Raw genomic sequence first — 24,835 nt, 5'->3', positions numbered from 1 at the left:
CATCTTAGAAAGTCCCACTTCACCAAGGATAAATTGAGTGATATTAATTATATAAGGTTTAATACCCTATTTTGTCCTCAGTTTCGCTCGAAAATGTCAAATTAGTCCATCCTTTAAAAAATGCGTCAATTACGTTCTCACTTAATAAAATTTGCATCAATGAGATCCCTTCCGTTAAATCCGTACATACGACATTAATTATTTTTCTCTCTTATTAAGTAATGCCGTTTGTACGAATTTAACGGAAGGGATTTCATTGATGCAAATTTTATTAAGTGAGGACGTAATTGACGCATTTTTTAAAGGATGGACTAATTTGACATTTTCGAGCGAAACTGAGGACAAAATAGGGTATTAAGCCATTATATAATGTACCATAAATTTGGTGTTTCTTGCCCCAAGTCAAAGACACTTTAAGCTTGTATGACTTTTCTTATACTCTTGTAGTAGAGTGTTGTGATGTTTGAGTTAAATTCTCTCTTTGGAGAGTGTGAGTGTACTTGGGTCAAAGGGCATAAGAGAGTTGTCTATTTATTGTACAAATTTTAACATATTGGTATTCTTTGGTTATTTTTAGACAACTCTCGTGATTTTTCTCTAGTTTTGGAGTTTTCATGTTATATTCTTGTATTTATCTTATTTCTTTGTCATTCTTGGGGTAAAGACGATAATGTTCTTAATTGGTGGTGCATTTTTTTCCAACAAGTGGTATCAGAGCTTTGATACCAATCTCCACCATAATTAAAAATAAACACATCTTCATTGTCTATACTAGCAATCATATACTCCACCTTAGAGAGTATACTTACTTGGAATTAAATCATCCCAAGAATTTTCATACACCTTGCATCAATGCCCGTGTATAATCATCACATGCTTGCATCAATATTAGCCAATGTTTGTGTATAAATACCATAGGCCTTACATCAATGCTAACAATGCCCATGCATAATTAATACCACATGCCTTGCATTAATATTACCCAATGCCTGTGCATAAACATCATATACCTTGCATCAATGCTAATCAATGCCCGTGTATAAAACCACACACTTTGCATCAATATTAGCTAATGCTTGTGTATAAATACCATTAGAATACACCCATTGTTAAGATATTGACCAGTGTACCAAATCATCCAAGTAATAAAGTGGAAAGTCTAGATATCATTTTCTCAATGAACTTGTGCAACACTCAAAAACTCTTGCAATTCACAACTCAATTAAATAACAAAGCTTACAAAAGCATGAAGAAACTCCTTTTTGTATTTTTATGAAACAATTGATGTGGAATAGGAATTTAACATAAACTATTTACAATTGTAAAGACTAGATTTCATTCACTTCAATCTCATTCATTTGCAAACATTTTAATTTCTTATTCAAGTTAAAATCAACTCACAAGTTTACTCAAATCCTATTTCTAGTAACTTTGAGCCTATGACAACTCATCAAAGTTCAATCTCTTGAATCCTCAACAAGTAAAATTGTGCATTAAGTTCAAAGTCTTAAGATTACTAATGAATCATGTTTTATCCCAAGATACAAGCTCCATTTCGTATTCAGTTTTTGTTCTAGGTTCCAAAGACATTTTTTAACACCTTAAGAACCAGAAATCAAGTCATGGGATCAAACCACAACAAACATTAAACATAAAAATCAAATACTAATATTGAAATGAAAAAAGCATATGTATTAACATAAAAAATACACAAGAATTAGTTTATTATATCCAATCTCAACAAATAACATTAACTCTCCATGCTAGAGAGCCTAGGGTTTACAAATAGAAGAGATGGGAAGAAATTGGAGCCAAAGAGAAGAGGAAAGCCCTTTTCCACGACATTAAGCAACAACTCCAAACTCCATTTGTGCTTCCCATTCACATCCACATCTCCCATTCGTAGCCTACCTTTCCTTTCAACCCGAAAAAGGGAGAGAAAACATAAATGAAGGAAAAGACCTAAGGAGGAGTGTGAGAGAGCTTCCCACACCCCTAGTAGTCTATAAAGGAGTCTCTTTCGTAAACAATGAGGAATACCTCTTAAGTTTATGACACATCTATTCAATGATTTTCAAAACACACAAATCGCTGGACAACTTGGATCAAACTAATCGGCCTGTAAATTGTACTCAAATAAATTATAACTAAATTATAATCTTGATATATTCTTCAATGTTTTGCATTTTCTACTTATCTACACAATATTTCACAAATAAAAACTAAATACTTATCTTTCCCTAATTATTTAATAAATATTTAATTATTTAAAAAAGATAATAATAAAAATAACAAAAATTTAATCCAATAAACCTCACAAAACTTTTATAAAAAAAAGTCAAATACAAACTTAAAATGTCTTTGACTTGAGACAAAAAATATTATGAACTTAAAGTTCATTATATAGTTACTAACATTCACTCCCTTGTTTATCCTAGGTGATGGGAGAATTTTCAAAACATATTATTTTCATTATCCCAACACATAGTTTGTTTTGAAGAATAGTAAAAGGTTGGTTGTTGAAGTTATGATAATAATTTAGAAAATGAAGGGATGTGAGTTAGTTTTAAAAGATGAAAGCGTGGGAAGTATTAAGAACATAATACTTACTAAAATATTAACTACTTGGTGATTGAAGATTATAGACATTATGGTCTTACAAGTGTTAGTTCAAAATTCATGTAATTGCTATGAGAAACTATGCTAGAAATAGATTACTAAATAATGTAGCTTGATTGACAATCTCTTTTATTTTCTCTAGTCTCATTTTTAGGTTTTTTGACAAAGTGATAATTAGAGCTTATGTTTTGTAAGTTGGAAAAGCCGGTTAATGTGCTGAGAGAAGGAAAATAATGTCTTAAACTTGTTTCAATTCCATCATCTTAGCAATGGAAATGTGGTCATTGGTGTCGTTCATATGGGATGGTCAGGTTCGTCAGATATATATATCAGGAAGATTGTGGATAACGATTATCTCAACTTTAAAATAAACATACTCTATGACCAAATGAGAAAGTGAGAAGTGTATGAATAAGAAAATGATTAAGATTTAAAACGAAATTTGAAAGATAGAATAGAAATTTTATATTATATTTTTCTTAAATTTATATACATATTTATGTTTTTATGATCATAAGTACTCTATATAATATTAATTAGATAGTTTACTGGATAAGTATAATTATTTTTTTTTAATATAATGAAGTTAAAAATACAAGAGAAGATAGAGGAAAAAAAGGAGATCAAATCTCTTGATAAATTAATTTTTCCACTCAAATTTTAGACACTTTGTAATTTCATAGCAAATTTGAAAAAAAAAAAGAAACTGTGAAATTCCCCTTTAGGCACAATAAACAATGACTGAGGTAAAAGTAGAGATCATAAACATATACCTACAGCTATATCATTTTAGTTTTAACCGATCTTATATACCAGCAAAATAAAAGTAATATAGAAACAACTAAAAAAGTTTCAATTGGAAATAATTGGCATCACTCCAGCAACTGTAAATGTTACTTGTACAAATTTTTTGCATTAACAACTTTCTAGTACTTTTTTAATTGCGGCGATATTTATAAATTTTTCTAATATCTATAAACATATTTTGGTTTCTATGATTTTCTTAGAGGAACTTTTAGAAGTATGTGCCACCTTTCATTCGTTCTATTTGCTCAATGTTTTATCTATTTCCTTTTCTTTTGAAAATTGCATTTGCAATATTTAGGAAAAAAAGTACTAACAGTATTGGGAAGCATAAAGTCAAGACGAGACGAAAGTGTTCATTCATAAGGGAGGATGGATCCAGTTGGTTCTGCAGCAACTGAGAGTTTTCTGAAAATTTTAGGACATGTGGTCAAACGACAATGGGGCTACTTTTTTAATTACAAAGGCAAATTTAAAGAGTTGGAATCTCTTATTGAAAAGCTAGAACACAATAGGGAGAGACTACGACATCAAGTTGACGAGTCAGGAAGAAATGCAGAAGAAATTGAAAATGACGTTCAAAGTTGCTTAAAGCTTATGGATGAGAAGATAAAAGAATATAAAAGTTATATTGATGATGAAAGTCATGAAAAGAAAATATGCTCAATTGGTTTCCTTCCAAATAACTTCCTTTTGAGGTATCAGCTTGGTAGAAAAGCTACAAAGATGGTAGAGGAAATCATAGAAGATGGACTTTACGAAAAGAAATTTGACAAAGTTTCGTATCAGGAATACCCATCCGATGATTATGCTTTTTCAAACAGTGGTTATGTGAGTTTTGCATCTAGAACTAGAACATTGGAGAAGATTATGAAAGAATTGAAAGACTCAACAGTTGATATGATTGGAGTTTATGGGCCTTCTGGTATGGGTAAGACCTTTTTAGTTAAAGAAATTGCTAAGAAAGCTAAAGAAAAGTTGTTCAAGAGAGTGATCATAGCAAATATTACAGGAAATCCTGATTTCGAAAAAATTCAAGGACAAATTGCTGGCATGCTAGATATGACATTGGAAGAGACAAATGAGTTTGCTAGAGCAAATCGTATTCGAAAGAAGTTAAAGAAAGATAAAAAGAACACCCTTATTATCCTTGATGATCTCTGGGATGAATTGGACTTGAATAGACTTGGGATTCCATGTAATGATGATGATGGTGATGAAGAAGATGATGCAAGCCGACGGGATGCCAATGACATAGATAACAAGTTTGATTACAACAAGAAAGAAAATAATGAGTTGTTAAAAGTTGATTTGAATAAGATGAAAAAGGAAAAGTCATCCAACAGTTACAAAGGATGCAAAATTCTTCTAACATCTAGAAAGAAAGAAGTATTATGTGATGAAATGAATGTGCAATTGACCTTTTCGGTGGAAAACCTTAATGAAAAGGAGGCAGCGACTTTGGTTAAGAAAGTTGCTGATGTAAAAACTTCCGAGTTTGATAGGAATGCTATTGAAATTGCAAAATGGAGTGGACTTCCGATGGCGTTAGTTTCCATAGGAAAGACACTGAAGAATAAAAGCTTATCCGCTTGGGAGGACATTTGTCAAAAAATTAAAACAGAAATTTTTACGGAAGAATGGGGATTTACTGATTTCTCTATAAAGTTGAGCTATAATGAACTAAAAAGTGAGCAGTTAAAGCGTATGTTCTTACAGTGTGCAAGAATGGGAAATGATGCTTTGATTATGGATTTGGTCAAATTTTGCATTGGTTTCAAGGAGTCCAAACAATTACACATGCCAGGAAAAGGGTACAGAGGATGATAGAAGAACTAGAAGAATCGAGTTTGTTGGTGAGAAGTTATTCTACTGATCGTTTCAACATGCATGACATTGTGCGAGGTATTGCTCTTTCGAAATCCAAAGAAAAACAAGTGTTTTTTATGAAAAATGACATACTTGACGAGTGGCCTCATGAAGATGACTTTGAAAGGTACACTGCCATTTTTTTACACTCTTGTGACATCAAAGATGAGCTTCCTAAGAGATTACATTGTCCTCGAGTTGAAGTCTTACATATTGACAATATCACTGAATCTTTCAAAATACCAGATTACCTTTTTAAATTTATGATTCGACTCAGAGTGTTGGTATTGACCGGTGTTAATCTATCTCGCTTACCTTCATCAATTAAATGCCTAAAAAAACTAAGAATGCTTTGTTTGGAGAGATGCACTTTAGGAAAGAACTTATCAATCATTGGTGAGTTAAAGAACTTACGAATTCTTAGTCTTTCAGGATCTAATATTGAAAGTTTGCCTCTTGGATTTGGGCAATTAGATAAGCTTCAGCTTTTCGACATAAGCAATTGCCCAAAACTAAGAGAAATACCTTCCAATATCATACCAAGGATGAACATTTTAGAGGAATTTTATATTAGAGAGAGTCTGATTTTATGGGAGGCTGAGGAAACGGAAAGTAAAAATGCTAGTCTCTCTGAGTTGAGGCACTTGAATCACTTGCAAAATCTAGACATACACATTCAAAGTTATGCCCATTTTCCGCAGAACTTTTTTTTGGACAAGTTGAATAGTTACAAGATTGTCATTGGTGAATTCAACTTACTTAACTTGCTTACAGTTGGAGAATTCAAAGTCCCTGACAAGTATGAGGAGGTGAAATTTTTGGCATTAAAGCTAAAAGAAGGTATTGATATTCATTCTGATAAATGGATTAAAATGTTGTTCAAAACTGTCGAATGTTTGCTGCTAGGAGAACTCAATGATGTTCGAGATATTTTCTATGAATTAAATGTCGAAGGATTTCCAAATTTGAAACATTTATCCATTGTAAACAATTTTGGCATTAATTATGTTATCAATCCAAGGGAGCGGTTTCACTCTTTAGTCGCTTTTACCAAATTAGAGTCCATATGGCTTTACAAATTGGATAATTTGGAAATAATATGTGACAATCAGCTTGAAGAGACCTCTTTCCGCAATTTAAAGGTCATCAAGATTAAAACCTGCATTAAATTGGTAAACCTTTTCCCATTTTGCATGGTTAGACTCCTCACTGAGCTTGAAACAATTGAAGTGTGTGACTGTGATTCTTTGAAGGAGATAGTTTCAAAAGAAAGACACACTCAAACTATGAGTGATGAGATGATTGAGTTTCCCAAGTTACGACAATTAACATTAAAGTCTTTACCAACATTTATTTGTTTATATGCCGTTGATGAGATGCTTGGTAGTGTACCATTGCTGCAAGGCCACGAGAACACAAATATTGTTACTAACGCTGAGCATGGGGTCACCAATTCTTGCCTTCCACTCTTCAATGAAAAGGTTCGTAAAACCTTATCATAATTACATGTGTAATGTTTAATTTGTATGTTGTTATTACCTTAAAAGAAGCATAAAAATACTATTCATTTAATTTCTTTTCATGTTAGAATATTAGGATAGATTGAGGAGTTTTGTGGGATGAATAGTAATTTAGTAAATATATATTATAGAAGGAAACTTCAGAGATGATGAGGAATGTGGAGTAGTTTTGAATAAGGTAACAATTGCTCTAATGGAAAGAAACTGTATTGAGTTTATGAACTTGTATACAATGAAAGATATATATGTATGTGATATATAAAATTATAAATCATTATAAGCCTCAAGCCTCAATTTATAGGGAGAGACTTATGATGATTTATAATTTTTCAGAACTTTTCTATAATAGGTTCTTAGAAAAAAGAATATTTAACTTATTTTTTTAGATTTCTCTGATAATGTGTGTGCATATAAATATATATACCGAGAGAAGAGGAGAGTAGGAAGGAGGTGTGTGCATATAAACATATTTGAAACCATGCATCTTGAACTTATTTGGTAAAGTGTAAATATATATTTTTTTTAGATAAATATTCCTTCTTTTTGTTGGTTGACCTTTATGTCGAGAAAGTAGTTAATCAATTCAAGGTTGGTGATATTGATTGTTTTATCATGTCTTGTTTGAATTCCATCATCATCTTCCTATTGTTTTATGTGTAGATAAGATCATTTACGAGAAACAACAAAAGTATCAAACTGACATTGAGTCCTGATGTATAATGTTGACTTATTCTTGCTTATCTGAAATCCTTAATTGGAGCTTATTAATTATGTTATACCATGTTGGAGGAACTTGTTTTAAGTTATATGGAACTTTTCTTAGCCTTAGCATTTTAGCTTCATCAAATTGGCTTACAAATCCTCTTTGTTGCACCACATATATTTCTTCTTCAAGAACATCATTTACAAAGCTTATTTGAAATCCAAATAGTGAATGCTCCATCCTTTTTGTGTTAAAATAGCTATTAGAGCTCTTGTGTCCAGGTGAGCAACTAGGTGAATGTCTAATTATAGGCAATTCTAGATTGCTACCAACCTAGATTTATGCTTTTGTAAGCTGCCGTAGGGATTTAGTTTTGCTTTATAAATCCATTTAAATTCAATGATATATTTTTCATATGGACAATCTTCCAGTTCCCACTACGACAAAAAAATCAATTTTTTCCAAAATCAGTACATTGCATAAAATCGGTATGTAATTAGATATTACTCACGGATTACATATGAAAAATCTGCATGTAATATAGACGTCATTAATCTTACATAAAAAAAAAAACTGTATAAAACGTTACATACGAAATTATATATAAATAACAGAATCCATAAAAGATTACATATGAATTATTTTGTATGTAATTCTGAGTGAAATACATATATCAAATATGAAATATGAAATAATCCGTATGGAAGTTACATATAAAATAATTCATAGATAATTTATTCAAAATACATAGTTATGTTATGTTACATAATTCATAGGTGAATTACATAAAAAATTTTTTTGTAGATAATATTGGATAAGTTACATACTAAACAATCCGTAAATAATATTAGGTGAACTACATGCAATTATTTCCAAAATCTTTTTTAGTCACATCCCTTTCTAAGTTTCCACCACATCAATACCTCTTCCTTTTGACTCCATTAGTGCGTTGTTTCTTGATTGAACTTTCACTTTGACAAAGTGCCCAATATCCCTCAAGTTGCTCTTATTTTGGCCATGTCGTTATTGCATCCCAATCCAAGAACCAATTTCCATGAGTTCAAATTTCTTTTAGTGTTGACACCGTGGCTTTTTGCAATGTCAACATTCTTTCTCCAAGTGACTTGATTTCTTGCAAATGTCACATGGAGATATTTATCTCATTTGGAATTAGAGAAGCTTCTATAATGTTTTATTTATTTCTATAACTTTTTCTATTTTCTTTCCTCCACTTCCTTTATTTTGAGACCTTAACTTCTTGTTTTGATTGAAAGAAATTTTTGATTGACACCTTATCCCACTTGCATTTTCTCTAGCGTTTTTGCATCATCCTTTCTATGATTTCCCATGCTACAAACGATTGTGTTTTGTTATTGTTGGCTACTCCGACAAATGTCCCTTTCCTTTGGAGCCTCTGTCATAGGAAAAGTGGACCCTTTCCTCGCAAAGTGGGTTTTACTGATTGTGTCACTCTCTCTCGCTCTCGGTGCTGCGAACACACTTTCTTCCCATTCAGGATGATGCTATTGTCATGCGTTGCTGCTGGTATGCACCTTGCTTACCCCTCCAATACCGTGCAATTTGTCCCACAACTGTTGATTGTGCTTTCTCCCTCCCAATGAACACTGTGATACTCCCTCTCCACGTTTTTTTATTTATTTTTAAATTAAATTTATGAACGACAATGATTGTTTCTTCGTGATCATCATTAATATTTTTAGCTTATGACTGTAGTTCAGTTTGTCGTCAATTTTTTAAACTTATGACGATGGGTTGAACCATCTTCAAAAGTTCATTTTAACCATTGTTAAAAGCTCCTTCTACACTACTTAATCATAATTTTATCCAATAAAAATAGGTACAAAAGTAGATGAAGAAGGATCCATATTGGCCATTTCTTAGAAAATTTTTGCGATTGATATGGAATATAGTAGGAAAGTCTTTTTCAGAAATAGTTGGGTATTACATCTACGCCTACTAGATTACCATGTGAAACTTTGGTAACACTATTAGAATTTAAGGAGAGTTTGACAAGCTTAGTGAGGTGAGTAGCATTGTAGTAAATATTGTAGAAGGTAGATTTGGAAACGGTGGGTAATGGAGGAGTTTTACATATTATGGAACTAAACTTTATTATGTTTTATAAAGTTACTTGAGCATATTGAAAAATTTCACCACATATATAGGCATGAGATTGTTTCTTCACAATGATCTAGAATTTCTTAGAACTTCACCTAATTTTAGTTTTTTTTTTTTTTAACTTTATAGAAGTTGCATCATAATTTAACATTTATATAGGGAAAAACATATCTTTTGAAATGAAATCTTCTTGTTATGACATTTTATGTGCTCTTACAGGTTTCAATCCCCAAATTAGAATCTTTGGAGTTATCCTCAATCAACATCCAAAAGATATGGAGTGACCAATATGACCATTGTTTTGAAAATTTGCTCACATTGAATGTGACCGATTGCGGTAATTTAAAGTATTTACTATCATTCTCTATTGCTGAAAGTTTGGTGAATCTTGAAAGCATTTTTGTAAGTGAATGTGAAATGATGGAAGATATATTTCGTCCGGAAGATGCAGAGGTGTGTGTGGATTCATTTAATATTGAGTTTGATTAATGTTATCCTTTGTTGTTTGATATATTAAGTAATCAGGTCTTTTAATTGCTCACCTATAAAGTATTTTTATTGTAACAGTATATTCAAGTTTTTCCTAAGTTGAAGAAAATGGAGATTATCTGCATGGAGAAACTCTGTACCATTTGGAAATCTGATATTGGTTTTCACTCCTTTAGCAATTTGAACTCTTTGACGATAAGAGAGTGCCATAAACTTGTTACAATTTTTCCTAATTATATGGGGCAAAGATTGCAAAGCCTTCAAAGCTTGACAGTTAAAGATTGCAAATTGGTTGAAAACATATTTGATTTTGCAAATATTCCGCACACTTGTGATATTATTGAAGCAAATTTGGGTAATATATTTCTAGAAAACCTGCCAAATTTGGTGAACGTATGGATGGGTGACACTGGTGAAATACTCAAATGTAATAATTTGCAAAGCATAAGAGTTGATGTGAGTCCAAAATTGAAATATCTCTTTCCAGTTTCTATTGCCAATGACCTACAGAAACTAGAAGTCCTTGAGATATGGGATTGTTGGGCAATGACAGAGATTATTGCTTTGGACAAACATTCAAGTGCAACTGCTATCACCTTTAAATTTCCTCATCTAAACACTCTATCATTAATAGACTTGAATGAATTGAGGAGTTTCTACTCAGGAATTCATACTTTAGAGTGGCCACCACTAAAGAAATTGGATATAGTCGACTGTAGCATGCTCGAAGGATTGACTTCAGAAATCACAAATTCATCAGAGCAACCAATTGTTTTAGCAACAAAAAAGGTACATAAAGTTCGTTCAGATACAAATAAGAAGTTCTTTTTTGAAGCTTGTTCTTGGAAATATAGAAATATGTCCTGTTTTTTATGAAAAGCGTGAATCCGCAACCTTTAACAAGGATGTGAGATTACGTCTTTTATTTCTTAAATCAAAATAATAAATTATTATTCAACTAGTATGCTTTAATACTAACAATAAGTCTTTTTATTAATTTATTTAGGCAATTTATAATTTGGAATACATGTCGGTGAGCTTGAAGGAAGCAGAGTGGTTGCAAAAATACATTGTTAATGTTCACAGAATGCACAAACTAGAAGAAGTTAATTTGTACCGGTTGAAGAATAATGAAGTTCTCTTTTGGTTTCTTCACAGACTTCCCAATTTGAAAAGTTTAACATTGGGACTTTGTCACATGAAAAGAATTTGTACTCCTGAAAGTCTTAGTTCACCTGAAAAAATAGGTGGTGTTATGCAACTTAAAGAGTTAGAATTACGTAGCATGTGGTTTCTAGAGGAGATTGGTTTTGAGCATGATGTGCTTCTTCAGAGGGTAGAACGCTTAATCATCCGCGGATGCGAAAAATTGAGAAATCTAGCATCATCCTCCGTATCTTTTAGGTACTTAACATCCTTAGAAGTGGTGAACTGTATGATGAGGAATTTAATGACACTCTCAACTGCTAAAACCTTAAATCAACTCACAACGATGAAGGTAAGTTCATGTCCATTAATTGTGGAAATTGTTGCAGAAAATGAAGAGGAAAAAGTACAAGAGGTTGAGTTTAAACAATTAAAATCATTAGAATTGGTGTCTCTACAAAATCTCACAAGTTTCTCTAATGTTGAGAAGTGTGACTTAAAATTCCCACTACTAGAAAAATTAGTAGTAAGTGAATGCCCTCAAATGAAAAAATTATCTGAAGTCCAAAGTGCTCCAAAGCTACAAAAAGTACATATTGAAGCAGGAGAAAAAGACAAATGGTATTGGGAAGGTGATTTGAATGCCACTCTACAAACACATCTCACAAACCAGGTATGCATTAAAGTATGTTGATCATCACAAATTTTCATTGCATCATATCTCCATAGATAATTTAATGTTAATTTTTTTGAAAATGTTCATAACTAATAATTCAATTATTTTGCAAAATATAAATAATATGAAGCATGGACATTGTGTTATCATAGGTCAAGGTTTATGGATTGTATTATCATACTCTTTGAATTATTTGAAACAATTTCCACTTTTTTCATTTTTCCAAATATGTTTTATAACCAATTATATAATGAACTAAAGTGCGGGTCACATGTACCATAAGAATTAGTATAAAGACTTTTTATATAGTCATTAATCATTGATTGTCATGCACATCTGACATTTAGTTTCTTCTCTTTTTAAGGTTTCTTTTGAATATTCAAAGGATATAAATCTTGTTGATTATCCCGAGAGGAAAGATCGACGTGGTAAATTTGTTTTTCCAGACAATTTCTTTGGTTGTTTGAAGAAATTGGAATTTGATGAAGCATATAAAAAAGATACTTTGATTCCCTCTCATGTACTACCATACTTGAAGAACCTAGAAGAATTGAATGTGGAGAAATGCGAATCAGCACAACTAATATTTGACATAGATGAGAGTAAGATCCAGACGTATGGAATGGTGTTTCGTTTGAAAAACCTTACTTTACAACAATTGTCAAATTTAAAATGTGTATGGAAGGAAAACCGGAAAGGAATTGTAAGTTTTCCCAATTTGAATACGGTTGTTGTTACTGATTGTGAAGGCTTGGTAACACTGTTCCCTTCATCCCTTGCTAGAAATTTTAAGAAGCTTAAGAATCTTATAATATGGAGGTGTGAGAAATTGGTAGCAATAGTTGGAAAGGAAGATGGAACGGAACATGAAACGACAATAATGTTTGAATTTCCTTGTTTAGCCCAACTAAAAATTTTGAATATGACACTGTTAAGTTGCTTTTATCCTGGAAAGCATCAACTAGAATGTCCCTTATTAAAAGTCTTGTATGTGGCCGGTTGTCCTAAACTGAAACTATTCACATCAGACTCTAAAAAAGGAGATATGGAGGCCCCAATCAGATCGCTACAACAAGCTTTGTTCTTAGTTGAAAAGGTAACGAAAGCATGAGCATTTAGACCTTTTTTTAGCTTCCTTGTCTTTTCATTTTTCCTTATATAGCTTTTAACTAACTACAACTACAATTTCTTTTAAATTTGATTGGCCTTAATTGTTAGGTTTCTCCCAAACTGACGGACTTGGCACTCGATGAGGAAAACATTATGTTATTTAGAGAAGAAAATTTGCCACAAAACCTTCTTTGCAAGCTAAGTCGACTTTGGTTGTGCTTTGATGATGATAAAAATGAGAAAGATAGTTTGCCTTTTGAGTTATTTCACAAGCTACCCAATTTAAAACATCTTATGGTAGATAATGGCTTTGGTCTGAAGGAGATATTTCCCTCTCAAAAGCTTCAAGTTCACGACAAAGTACTTGCTGGATTGGAAGTATTAATTTTGTTGCAATTAAAGGACTTAGAGTGTATAGGTTTAGAGAACATGTGGGTACAACCATACTCCAGAAAACTCGAACTGTTACAGCTTTACAAGTGCCCTCTAGTTGAAAGAATAGCTTATTGTGCGGTGTCATTCATCAATCTTAAATATTTATGTGTGACTTACTGCGAAAGAATGGAGTGTTTATTCACGTTTGCAACACTTAAAAGTTTGGTGAAACTTGAGACTCTAACCATAAAGAACTGTGAATCAATCAAAGAAATTGCAAGAACTGAAGAGGAAGATGGTTGTGATGAGATTATATTTGGACGACTCACATCAATTAACCTGGAATACTTACCGAGGCTAATAAGCTTTTATTCAGGAAATGCTACCTTTCAATGCCCTTGTTTACAAAATGTGATCGTAGCTGAATGTCCCAATATGACGACTTTCTCTGAAGGAGTTATAAAACTAGCAATGTTTTTGGGGATTCAAACATCTGAAGATTCTGATTTCACTTTCCACGTCGATCTCAACACAACTGTCGAAAGGTTATTTCACGAAAAGGTCAGAATTACTTATCCTAATTATTTTTTTTTATATATACTAAATAGTCTTCTTTTGTATTACATTACTATTTTTTTTGCTTGTGTTATAAAATACTCTTCTCTTAACCTCAAATTGATTAGAATATATTAGCAGTAGGTTCTGTTTTATGGATAATTATTTTAATTATAATTATTTTACTAGGTATACAAATACGAACTAAATTTTTTACTAAGATTACACATTAATATCCATCATATTCTTTGGGCTTGAAACATATATATAGGGATAGCAACGGGTCGGGTCCAGCACGGATAGTGCCTACCCGTAACTCGACTCGACAAAAAAATCCATCCACTATCCGTACGGATATCCGCTTAAAAAATACCCGCGGATATTTTAAAATCTGCGGATATCCGTGGATACCCGCGGATACCCGCAAATATTTAAAAAAATATATTTTTATAAAATATTATAATAAAACATAAATAAATTTACAAAAAAATATATAAAACATAATATATATTAAATTAAATATAAATTAAATTAAATTTTAATTATATTTAACCTTATAAAATATAAATTAATTTTAATTAAATTTAACTTAATAAAATATAAATTAAATTTTTATTTTTATTTTTTGCGAGTAGCGGATATCCGCAGGTACGGATAGTATAATACCCGCACCCAACCGTTTATAAGCGGGTATTAGAAAACCCGCTACCCGCAACTCGCGGGTAATAAATATCTGCGGGTACTAACTATCCGTCAGGAATTTTATCAACGAATATCCGCGAGCGCGGATTTTTTTGCCATCCCTACATATATCCCAATGCACAAATTCATGGTCCTTTAAATTATAACGATAACTCATTAACAAATAATCACTAAAAAAACTTATTTTAGTGTGGGCATCCTATTTAATAGTATAATAAATACTATTGAATAAAACTTTACAAAGTTGATAATTGATGAGCAATCAAAATAAGACATATAACTATACTATTATAGTTATCCAAAATAATCATATTAGCATATAAGAGGTTTTACATCGATAATTTCAAAGAAACTAAATATTGACCACAACACTACAAAGTGTTCAAAAGGTAAAACCTAAACTTAGCTCTTACGATCCTATATGTATACAACTAGGGGTGGGCAAACTGTCTTATAGTGTACTGCACTGTAAAAGTTTATAGTTAAGTATATATAAACCAATTTAGAAAAACTGCATTGCACTAATTCAGAGTAACTGAACTGAACTATTTTTTAGTTCACTTATAATGCAGTTCAGTTCAGTTAACTATTTTTATAGTGCATTATACTGCTCACGGTCCAGCAAACTCTTTCAACACATCAAGAGTTTTCCTTCCTTTCAAGCTCAGTTCTTTCTCCAATACTGAACCCTGCTCCTCTAGTGTTTCAGCGCTGAGCTCTACTGAGTGTTATTGCTAACAAAGATGGGGATAAGTGAGATACTTAAAAATTTAACTCAACCAAATACTTAAAAAGGAAATTTAATGAAAAACCAATATTAATAGATAAAGTAAGTATAATGCCAAGGACAAAACATAGATAGAAATTCCTTAGTGCTTTTGGTGTTCTTTGATCAAAATTAAAGTTTCAATTTAGTAATTGGCATAATATAGGTTTGGGTTAAAGATCAACACAGTTACTGATGTATTTAAACTTTTTCCTTAAAACACCAATAGTTTCATTCCAATTTACCAATCAAGAAATCAATACAAATAGCATTTTTTATCTTTTTTTCCTTAGATTTTAACAATATTCTGCATAAATGACTTAAACTACAGTTCATGGGATCCAATCCTCATACAACACAAATATAAAAACAAGGAAGGAGAGAGAGATTTGAATAAAATTTGTTGTTTGCTTCAAAGGTTTAGAGGGAAGGGAAAATGAGGAACTCAAATACCTCCCCTCCAATTAAGAGTTCTCTTATAAAAAAAGATGCTTTTATTTTTTTCCAGTTCCTCTCCTCACTTGAAACTAAACCATAAGTCCAAGGTTCTAAATTGCAACTACAGTGATGGTTTTGTCACAATCCAAGACATTACCGAAAACTAAATAAATAGAACAAATGCGGCTCCATTTATAATTGGAGACCCCAAAAAGCCTTGAAATTGTGGCACAATTGCAGCTGCAAATCATTTTTGAAACCTTGAAAGAGTCTGTAGATCTTTTAAACCTTGAACAAGATTTTAAAAAAATAGTCCACAACCACAACTATAGCTGCAATTTCCTGCAATACCAAGAACTCAACAAAAATAGACTCTGCGACCATAATTTAGAACCTTAATCTTCAGAGAGTTCCTTAATCTTAATCCACGAGCCAAAGGAAACAAGGAGAAACAACCTAGAATCACAACAAAAAAACCAATTTTTCAACAACAAACATTAAGGAAACAACACAAATGGGTCCATACACTGCAACATATCACAACTTACCACACGAACAGAAAAAAAAAATCAAAAGAACTCCAGTTTCTCCCACTCCACACAAGTAAAACAACAGAGACACTCATCAAAATTCCATAAAAAAGAGGTACCACCTTTTCGACCGAAAAGGGAGAGAGACATACCAAAACAAAGAAATGGCAGCATTTCAGCTTGTGCGGTGCTATACGTAGCAATGCCACAACATTAGAGAGACAGCGGCAAACCTTCGATGGCAGCGAACCTTCAACGACGACGAACCTTCGACGGCGATGAACCTTCGACGGTGATGAACCTTCGATGATGGTGGTAGAGCCGACAGTTTGGCGACGACAGAATGTGGAAAAGCCTTCGGTGAGTCTTCAACGACGGCGAGCCTTCGACAGTGGAAAGCCTTCGACGGCGGAGAGCCTTCGACAGCGGCGAACCTCGGACGGCGGCAAGCTTTCAACAGGGTGAGAGTTGAGAAAGCAATGTAGGATGTAAGAGGCGGGGAGAAAATTGTGATAGAGAATGACCTAAACCACAGTTTACAGTTAACTGTACTATTAAACAGTATAATTGGTTTTTAGTAATTGGTTTTTAAACTGAACTATTAAACAGTATAATTGGTTTTTAGTAAAAATAGTTTAAGTTTTTTAAGTATAAAACAGTATAGATAAACTGTAGTTTAGAGTTTTTAAGTGAACTATGCCCAGCCCTATATACAACTACATCAACGTCTTTCTCCTAAGGTGCCCCTACACCTATTCTTATCTATTCACATCAATAAAAGTGATAATTGCAAAAGAAGAACAACAAACACTATAGCACAAGCACAAAAGATGGTAAGCTAGTTAATAAAAGAAATGAGCATATAACAGTTAAATTGATTTGATCATAAAATAGCATATTTCAAACATTCATAGAATAATTAAACATACAATTACAGACTCTCTATGTTCAATTATCTAGATACATGCATTGTCGTCGAATTCATTGGAGACATGTACTTGTGGTCGCCTCTACTGCTTTGCAGATTCATTGTGAATGAGTTTCATCCTACTATTACAAGGTTAATCCCCTTCATGTCTGAGGCCATTAATGTGCCTTCAAACTAGGATCTTTAGCATTTATTCCGGAAACACTTACCGAGGCTAATAAGCTTTTATTCCGGAAATGCCACCTTGCAATGCCCATGTTTACAAAATGTGATGGTTACTGAATGTCCCAATATGATAACTTTCTCTTAAGGAGTCATAAAACTAGCAATGTTTTCGAGAATTCAAACATCCAAAGATTCTGATTTCACTTTCGACGTCGATCGCAACACAACTGTCGAAAGCTTATTTCATGGGGTAAGAATTGCTTAGTCTACTTAATTTGGTTACAAACAAAGTTCCACATCAGAAAAAATAAGAGATGGACATGAGTTTATATACACATAAGATACATTTATTAATAAGAGATTTTTTGAAGTGGTACCGAAACAGATTTGGCCCAAAGTGGACCATATCTTATCAGTGTAGAGATCTATGTGTATGTGTGTGTTGACCTTGGTCCAAAGTGATAATTCTAATCAACCTTTTGACCATGATTGTTCATAGAACTAAAGTAGAAAGTTTATTTTCCAATGGTTATGAAAGAATTGAGCCCATATGTCCTCTTTAGAAAAAAAAAGTTTTATTTTAAAAAAAAAAATTTGGTGTACTTTTTGGCCTCCTAAAGGTAAATCTGAGTGATCTTATTAACTAAATACGAAGCATATGAAACTTGTTAATTATAACCTGATATTGAATTTCTTGCTTTTTTAGGAGTTTTTCAACCATTCAAAGCACATGATTCTTGATGAATATCTTGAGATGACGGTAGTTCAGCACATAAAACCTGCTATTTCAGACAATTTCTTTGGTAGTTTCAAGGAATTAGAATTTGATGCAGCATGCAAAAGAGCTATCGTAATTCCATTTCATGTACTCCCTTACATGAAGAACTTAGAAAAGTTGAATGTGCATAGTTCTGATGCAGTCGAGGTAATATTTGACATTGATGAGAGTGAGGACAAGACAAAGGGAATAGTCTCTAGTTTGAAAAAACTTAATTTAAACAACTTGTCAAATTTGAAACATGTATGGAAGGAAAATTCCACAGGAATTATCAGCTTTCATAATTTGCAAGAAGTGGTTGTTCATTGTTGTGGAAGTTTGATAGCATTGTTCTCTTCATCCCTAGCAAGAAATCTCGGGAAACTTAAGAAGCTTGAAATAATCGATTGTGGAAAACTGTTAGAAATAGCTGAAAAGGAAGATGGAATGGAACATGAAACCAAAATAATGTTTGAACTCCCTTGTTTGTCGTGGCTATGTCTTGTAAACATGCCACTCTTGAGTTGCTTTTATCCTGGAAAGCATGATCTGGATTGTCCGGTATTAGAAACCTTACATGTGAGCTATTGTCCTAAATTGAAGCTATTCACATCAGACTTTGATGAAAATCAGAAAGGAGCTATAGGGGCTCAAATTAGCCCACTGCAACAACCTATGTTTTCAGTTGAAAAGGTAGCGAAGCATCAACATTTACACTTTTTTGAGTTTCCTTTTCTTTCCATTTTCCTTTTAATGCTTTTAACTTACAACACATGCACGTTTTCTTTTAAATTTGTTTGTCCTTAATTGTTAGGTTTCTCCCAACATAAAGCTTTTGGCACTCAATGAAGAAAACATTATGTTATTTAGAGAAGTACAGTTGCTACAACACATTCTTTGCAATATAGTTGTTCTTTTTTTGTGCTTTGAGGATGATAACAACGAGAAAGATAGTTTGCCTTTTGACTTCTTCCACAAGCTACCCAATTTATCCAGTCTTCTAATACAGAAATGCTTTGGTTTGAAGGAGATATTTCCCTCTCAAAAACTTCAAGTTCACGATGGAGGACTTGCGGGATTGAAAAAATTATTCTTGATAGATCTAAAAGAGTTAGAGTTGGTGGGCTTAGAACACCCTTGGGTACAACCGTACTCTGAAAAGCTTGAACTGTTAAAGCTTAAGGAGTGCCCTCAGTTACAAAAATTAGTTCATTGTGCAGTGTCTTTCATCAATCTTAAAGAACTGCGAGTGAAACTCTGTGAAAGGATGGAGTATTTATTCACATTTGCAACAGTTCAAAGTTTGGTGAAACTTGAGACCCTAATCATAAATAGTTGTGAGTCAATCAAAGAAATTATTAAACATGAAAACGAAGATGGTTGTGCTGAGATGGTATTTGGACGACTCAAATCAATCAAGCTGGAATCATTGCCAAGACTTGTAAGGTTTTATTCAGGGAAGGCCACTCTGCAATGCTCGTATTTAAAAATCGTCATGGTAGTTAAATGTCCCAGTATGATAACTTTTTCTGAAGGAGTCATCAAAGTGCCAATGCTTTCAGGAATTCAAACATCTAAGGATTCTGATTTAACCTTCCATGACGATCTCAATACAACTATCGAGAAATTGTTTCACCAAGAGGTAAGAATTCATTCTCTCAATTCAATTATTACCGCCAGCTGAAAAATTATGCTATGCATTCATTTTATCATTAATAAATAAGTGAAAATTTTCTTTTAATAAGAAAATTGCAGGCGGCCTCCTAATACATTTATATGTTAAGGTCTTCAAATAACACTACATATCGATTCTAAAACTGTAAATGTTAATAACTTTATATTAACATAAAGAAGTTGTTACATAACATTCAATTATAAACTGTCAGGAGACTTAATAATCACTCAGATAAATTTAAAAGTTAATTAGCTTCGAAATGACCCACTCTTAATATAAAATTTAACTAATTTATGAATTAGTTTTGACTAAGATGCCTTTGACAGTAAAATATTAAAAGTTAATTAGTTTTACTGTTATAGTAAATTTTAAAAGATTAAGTTGTTACATTATTCACCCTATTGATTTTATAAGTATCCCATGTTTACTTTGCTTCATCTTCTTCAGCTTCCTTTTCTCCCCATTTACATTTACTGTCGAAATTCAACAAATATTTTGCTTTCTTTTACTTGGTTTATATATTGTATATTTTTTTCTCTTTTTTTTCATATATATTTGCTTATTCTTTTACTGAGCCTAAACAACACATTTCTTTTTTATCCTTTTGTACTTTTCCTTTATTATTTTCCTACCTTCATTCTAATTGGATCTCTTGGCCTTATATTTCTTTCGTTTTAATTACAACTAAATAAATCCCCATGCAAGTTTATTTTCATAGGATCTTCCGCTTTAATTATGAGCCCAAAACATTCTATCGTTATTATTCTCTCCTCTCCTTTTTAAAGATCTGATTAGGTATGTGTTAAAAAATAGATAATTCACTTATATGATTAAATTTGTTTTAAACTTACTTATTTTTCTCTAAAAACTATCCTAAATATTAATGACATATAGTGTTGTTCTTTTTGAATATTTTTATTCTTTTAATCTCTCTCAATAAAAGAAGGTCTGATTATGCTTTTATTAATAGAAATTTAAGATAAATGTAGCTTCGGACTCTTAAATTTTAAAAAGAAATAATCTTTAATATTTGAAAAATATTATTTTAATTTCCAAACACTAATATTAGTGGACTAAAATTATTTTAACCCTCAAAGTTATTGTTTAAGTACTAAAATCATACTTTTGAAATTTGAAAAAATATGAATTGAAAATTACCTTCGAATTTTTTCTATATGCTTTGAAAACCAAACCATTCGGGACATCACAAGGTTTACTGGTTAAACTTGTCATATAGTTGAACGGTGATTGAAATTAGTATTAATAAATAAAACAATATAAAATAATATACAAAAATAACATTAAAAATATAATATCATAACTTAACAAAAATTAAAAATGAAAAAATAACTTTCAAAATTTGCATAAAAATTAAATATTTTCATAGTATTTAGGTTTAAGGTTCAACAGTACATAATAATATCATTTAAAAATAAATGGTTTCTGCGCCACTAGGAGGAACTTGTTCTGCGCTTTGGCGATCGGTAATGGTCCAATTATGTCGAGGCCCCATTGAGCGAACGGCTAGGGAGAAATAATACTGTGCAACTCTTCGGGAGGTGCATGGATGGCGTGACCATGGGCCTGGCAGGAGATACATTTCTTGACAAATGTCTCACAGTCGTGGTCGAGCGTGGGCCAATAATATCCTGCGCGGAGAACGCGTGCCCTCAGTGTCCGCTTACCAGAGTGAAATCCGCATATCCCGATGTGTAATTCGCGGAGTACGTAGTCTGCTTCTTCCTCTGATAGGCATTTCAACAAAGGAGTGTTATGGCCGCGACGGTATAGGTCGTCGCCTATGCATATAAAACGTGCAACGCGTTTGGAATCAGCCACAGTAATGCTTTCTCCTTTATCTTGTTTCTCCATAAGATCCTTGATCTTTTGGCGCCAGTCTGTTACTAGTGTCGACACATTGGTGACGAAAGCTTCCACCACAGGACGGTCGAGCGTCATCTTAATGATTGAGGAGAGCTGTGCTCGCTCCTTAGAATGGGTTAACTTAGACAAGAGATCTGCTCTTGCATTTTGCTCCCTGGGTACATGGATGACGCTAACCTCGACAAAACTTTGGAGCAAGGTTTGAGCCTTGTGGAAATAGCGTAACAGCTGATTATCCTTGACTTGATAAGTTCCGTTCACGTGGCCGACCACCAATTTGGAGTCCATCCGACACTCTAAACGATCGACCGCGAACTCTCTGGCCAAGGATAGGCCAGCAATCAAGGCTTCATATTCGGCCTGGTTGTTGCTAGCTGGAAATTTGAATGTGATGGCCTGCTCTATGACTAAACCATCCGGTCCTTCTAGGACGACACCGGCTCCTCCCCCCTTTTGTCGGAGGAGCCATCCACACTGAGAAGCAACTTTGTGACTGAGTCCTCAGGTGCAGGTACCAATTCAGCTGCAAAGTCTGCTAAATGTTGACCCTTGATGGATCCGCGCGGCTCGTAGCGGAGTCCGAATTCTGACAGTTCCACGGACCAGGAGACCATCCGTCCTGCCAAGTCTGGTTTGCGGAGGATCTTGGCAATGGGATGGTTTGTTCGGACTACTACCTGATGGCTCTGGAAATATGGTCGCAGTCGACGAGAAGCTGTGAGCAGGGCCAGGGCAATTTTCTCAATTCAAGAATAGCGTTCTTCGGCTCCTTGCAGTGTACGACTGATGAAGTATATCAGTTTAAGGGAAGGTGCCTCTTGTATCAAGGCGGCACTAACGGCGTGGTGGGATGCTGCAATGTACAGCTGCAAGTCGGACCCATCATCCGGTCGAGCCATAATCGGAGGACTGGTGAGAATGTGTTTGACAGTGTCGAATGCTGTTTCACAATCATCGTCCCAGTGTTGAGTGGTCCCCTTTTTCAAATTCTTCAGGATGGGCTTGATGTGCTCCGCTAGCTTCGGGATGAATCTGGATAAGGCTGTGAGTCGTCCCACTAGACGTTGTACATCCCTTAAAGTTTTCGGAGCAGTCATGTCGAGTACAGCTTTGCACTTGTCTGGATTAGCTTCAATGCCTCGACATGTGAGCATGAAGCCTAGGAACTTACCTGCTGGGACACCGAAAGTACATTTTGAAGGATTAAGGCGCATGCTGTACCGGCGAAGTTGGCCAAACACCTCCTTTAAATCCTGCAGGTGTTGTTCCACAGAATTGCTGCGAATAACCATGTCGTCGACATATACGTCCATACATCGTCCTATTTGATTATGGAACACTTTATCCATGAGGCGCTGATAAGTGGCCCCGGCGTTCTTCAGTCCGAATGGCATTACTTCATAACAGTAATTAGCGCTGATAAGTTTATTTTCATAGGATCTTCCGCTTTAATTATGAGCCCAAAACATTCTATCGTTATTATTCTCTCCTCTCCTTTTTAAAGATCTGATTAGGTATATATTAAAAAATAGATAATTCACTTATATGATTAAATTTGTTTTAAACTTACTTATTTTTCTCTAAAAACTATCCTAAATATTAATGACATATAGCGGTACTTGTTCCCTCTCTGTGAAGCCCAAAATGGACACTATGCGGAAGCGTAAAAATTGGAAGTGTAAATGAAAGTGTAGGAGTAGGGAAAAATAACACCTGAAAGATTTTAACGTGGAAAATCCTCTCGAAAAAACCACGGGACTGAGTCCAAAAAATTATCTCCACTATGAAAGTAGGATTACAGTGTTTCTCTCACTCTCTGAGGATCTCTCTATAAATCTCTCACCCTCTCGGATGGTATACAAAACTCTCACACTCACACTCTCTCTATTTTTCCTCTCCTTCACCGTGGCTTCACTTCTCTCACGATGGATTGTGTTTTTGCTTCTATATTGGTGTGTTCTCTTCTTTGCTTGCTTCTTCCTTTTATAGAAGAACTTCACACAAAACACCAAACAACAAAGCTTAAAACCTGGAGCAAAACATGGAGTAAAGCATGGAGTAAAACATGGAGTAAACCATGGAGCAAAACATGGAAAAAACATTGACCCTTAATTTAGGGTATGAGACCCATTTATGTTTATCCAACAAAACTCCCCCATAAACTTAAATGGATCTTCTTTCCCATCTTTGCATCTTGACTTAGTTGAAAAAAGGCACAACGATACCAGCACCTTCACAACAATCTTCAACCTTCTTGGTTGGTACTGACTTAGTCATCATATCAGACCAATTCAAGTCTGTATGGATTTTCTCTATCTTCAATTTCTTCTCATCCAGCGCTTCTCGTATCCAGTGATACCGCACGTCGATATGCTTCGAGCGTGAATGGAGCATGGGGTTCTTGGTCAGATGGATGGTACTTTGATTATCACAATTCACCACATAATCGTCTTGATTATGTCCTAATTCACTTAGGAAATTCTTCATCCATAGCATCTCTTTAGAGGCTTCAGTCACTGCTACATACTCTGCTTCAGCGGTGGACAATGTCACACATTTCTGTAGTTTTGACTACCAAGAAACAGCTCCCCCTGCAAAAGTAATCAGATAACCTGATGTTGACTTCCTTGAATCGACATCTCCAGCCATGTCTGAATCTGAATATCCGATTAGCTTTAGGTCTCCATTGCCAAAACACAAGCTTCTTTTGGCAGATCCTCTTAGATACCTCAGTATCCACCTAACAGCTTCCCAATGCTCCTTTCCTGGATTCGACAGGTATCTGCTCACAACTCCTACAACATACCCAATATCTGGCCTTGTATAAACCATTGCATACATAAGGCTACCCACGACAGAAGAGTAGGGTACCTTGTTCATTTCTTCTTTTTCTTCTTCATTCTTTGGACATTGAGACTTGCTGAGTTTGAAATGTCCAGCAATTGGAACACGAGCAGATTTGGCATTGTGCATGTTGAACCTTTT

General features: G+C 33.7%; 1 protein-coding gene across 1 annotated transcript in view; it reads left to right on the top strand.

The window, feature by feature from the left end:
- LOC148200729 (uncharacterized) overlaps nucleotides 1-24,835 on the top strand; it is a 57,445-nt gene that overhangs the window by 17,167 nt on the left and 15,443 nt on the right. Inside the window, 9 exon segments of the mRNA XM_088112416.1 lie at nucleotides 3,725-5,197; nucleotides 5,200-6,773; nucleotides 9,874-10,107; nucleotides 10,222-10,932; nucleotides 11,150-11,962; nucleotides 12,330-13,061; nucleotides 13,184-14,011; nucleotides 18,241-18,984; nucleotides 19,106-19,933. Of these exon segments, the coding sequence (XP_087968542.1) occupies nucleotides 3,796-5,197; nucleotides 5,200-6,773; nucleotides 9,874-10,107; nucleotides 10,222-10,932; nucleotides 11,150-11,962; nucleotides 12,330-13,061; nucleotides 13,184-14,011; nucleotides 18,241-18,984; nucleotides 19,106-19,933 (7,866 nt within the window). The 5' untranslated portion in view covers nucleotides 3,725-3,795.

This window comes from Vigna umbellata, chromosome 4 (assembly GCF_029865625.1).
Source record: "Vigna umbellata cultivar VRB3 chromosome 4, Vumbellata_1.0, whole genome shotgun sequence".
NCBI classification, from domain to species: Eukaryota; Viridiplantae; Streptophyta; class Magnoliopsida; order Fabales; family Fabaceae; genus Vigna; species Vigna umbellata.
Note: the sequence above shows the minus strand (reverse complement) of the source record. Positions and strands in the feature narration are given on the sequence as shown.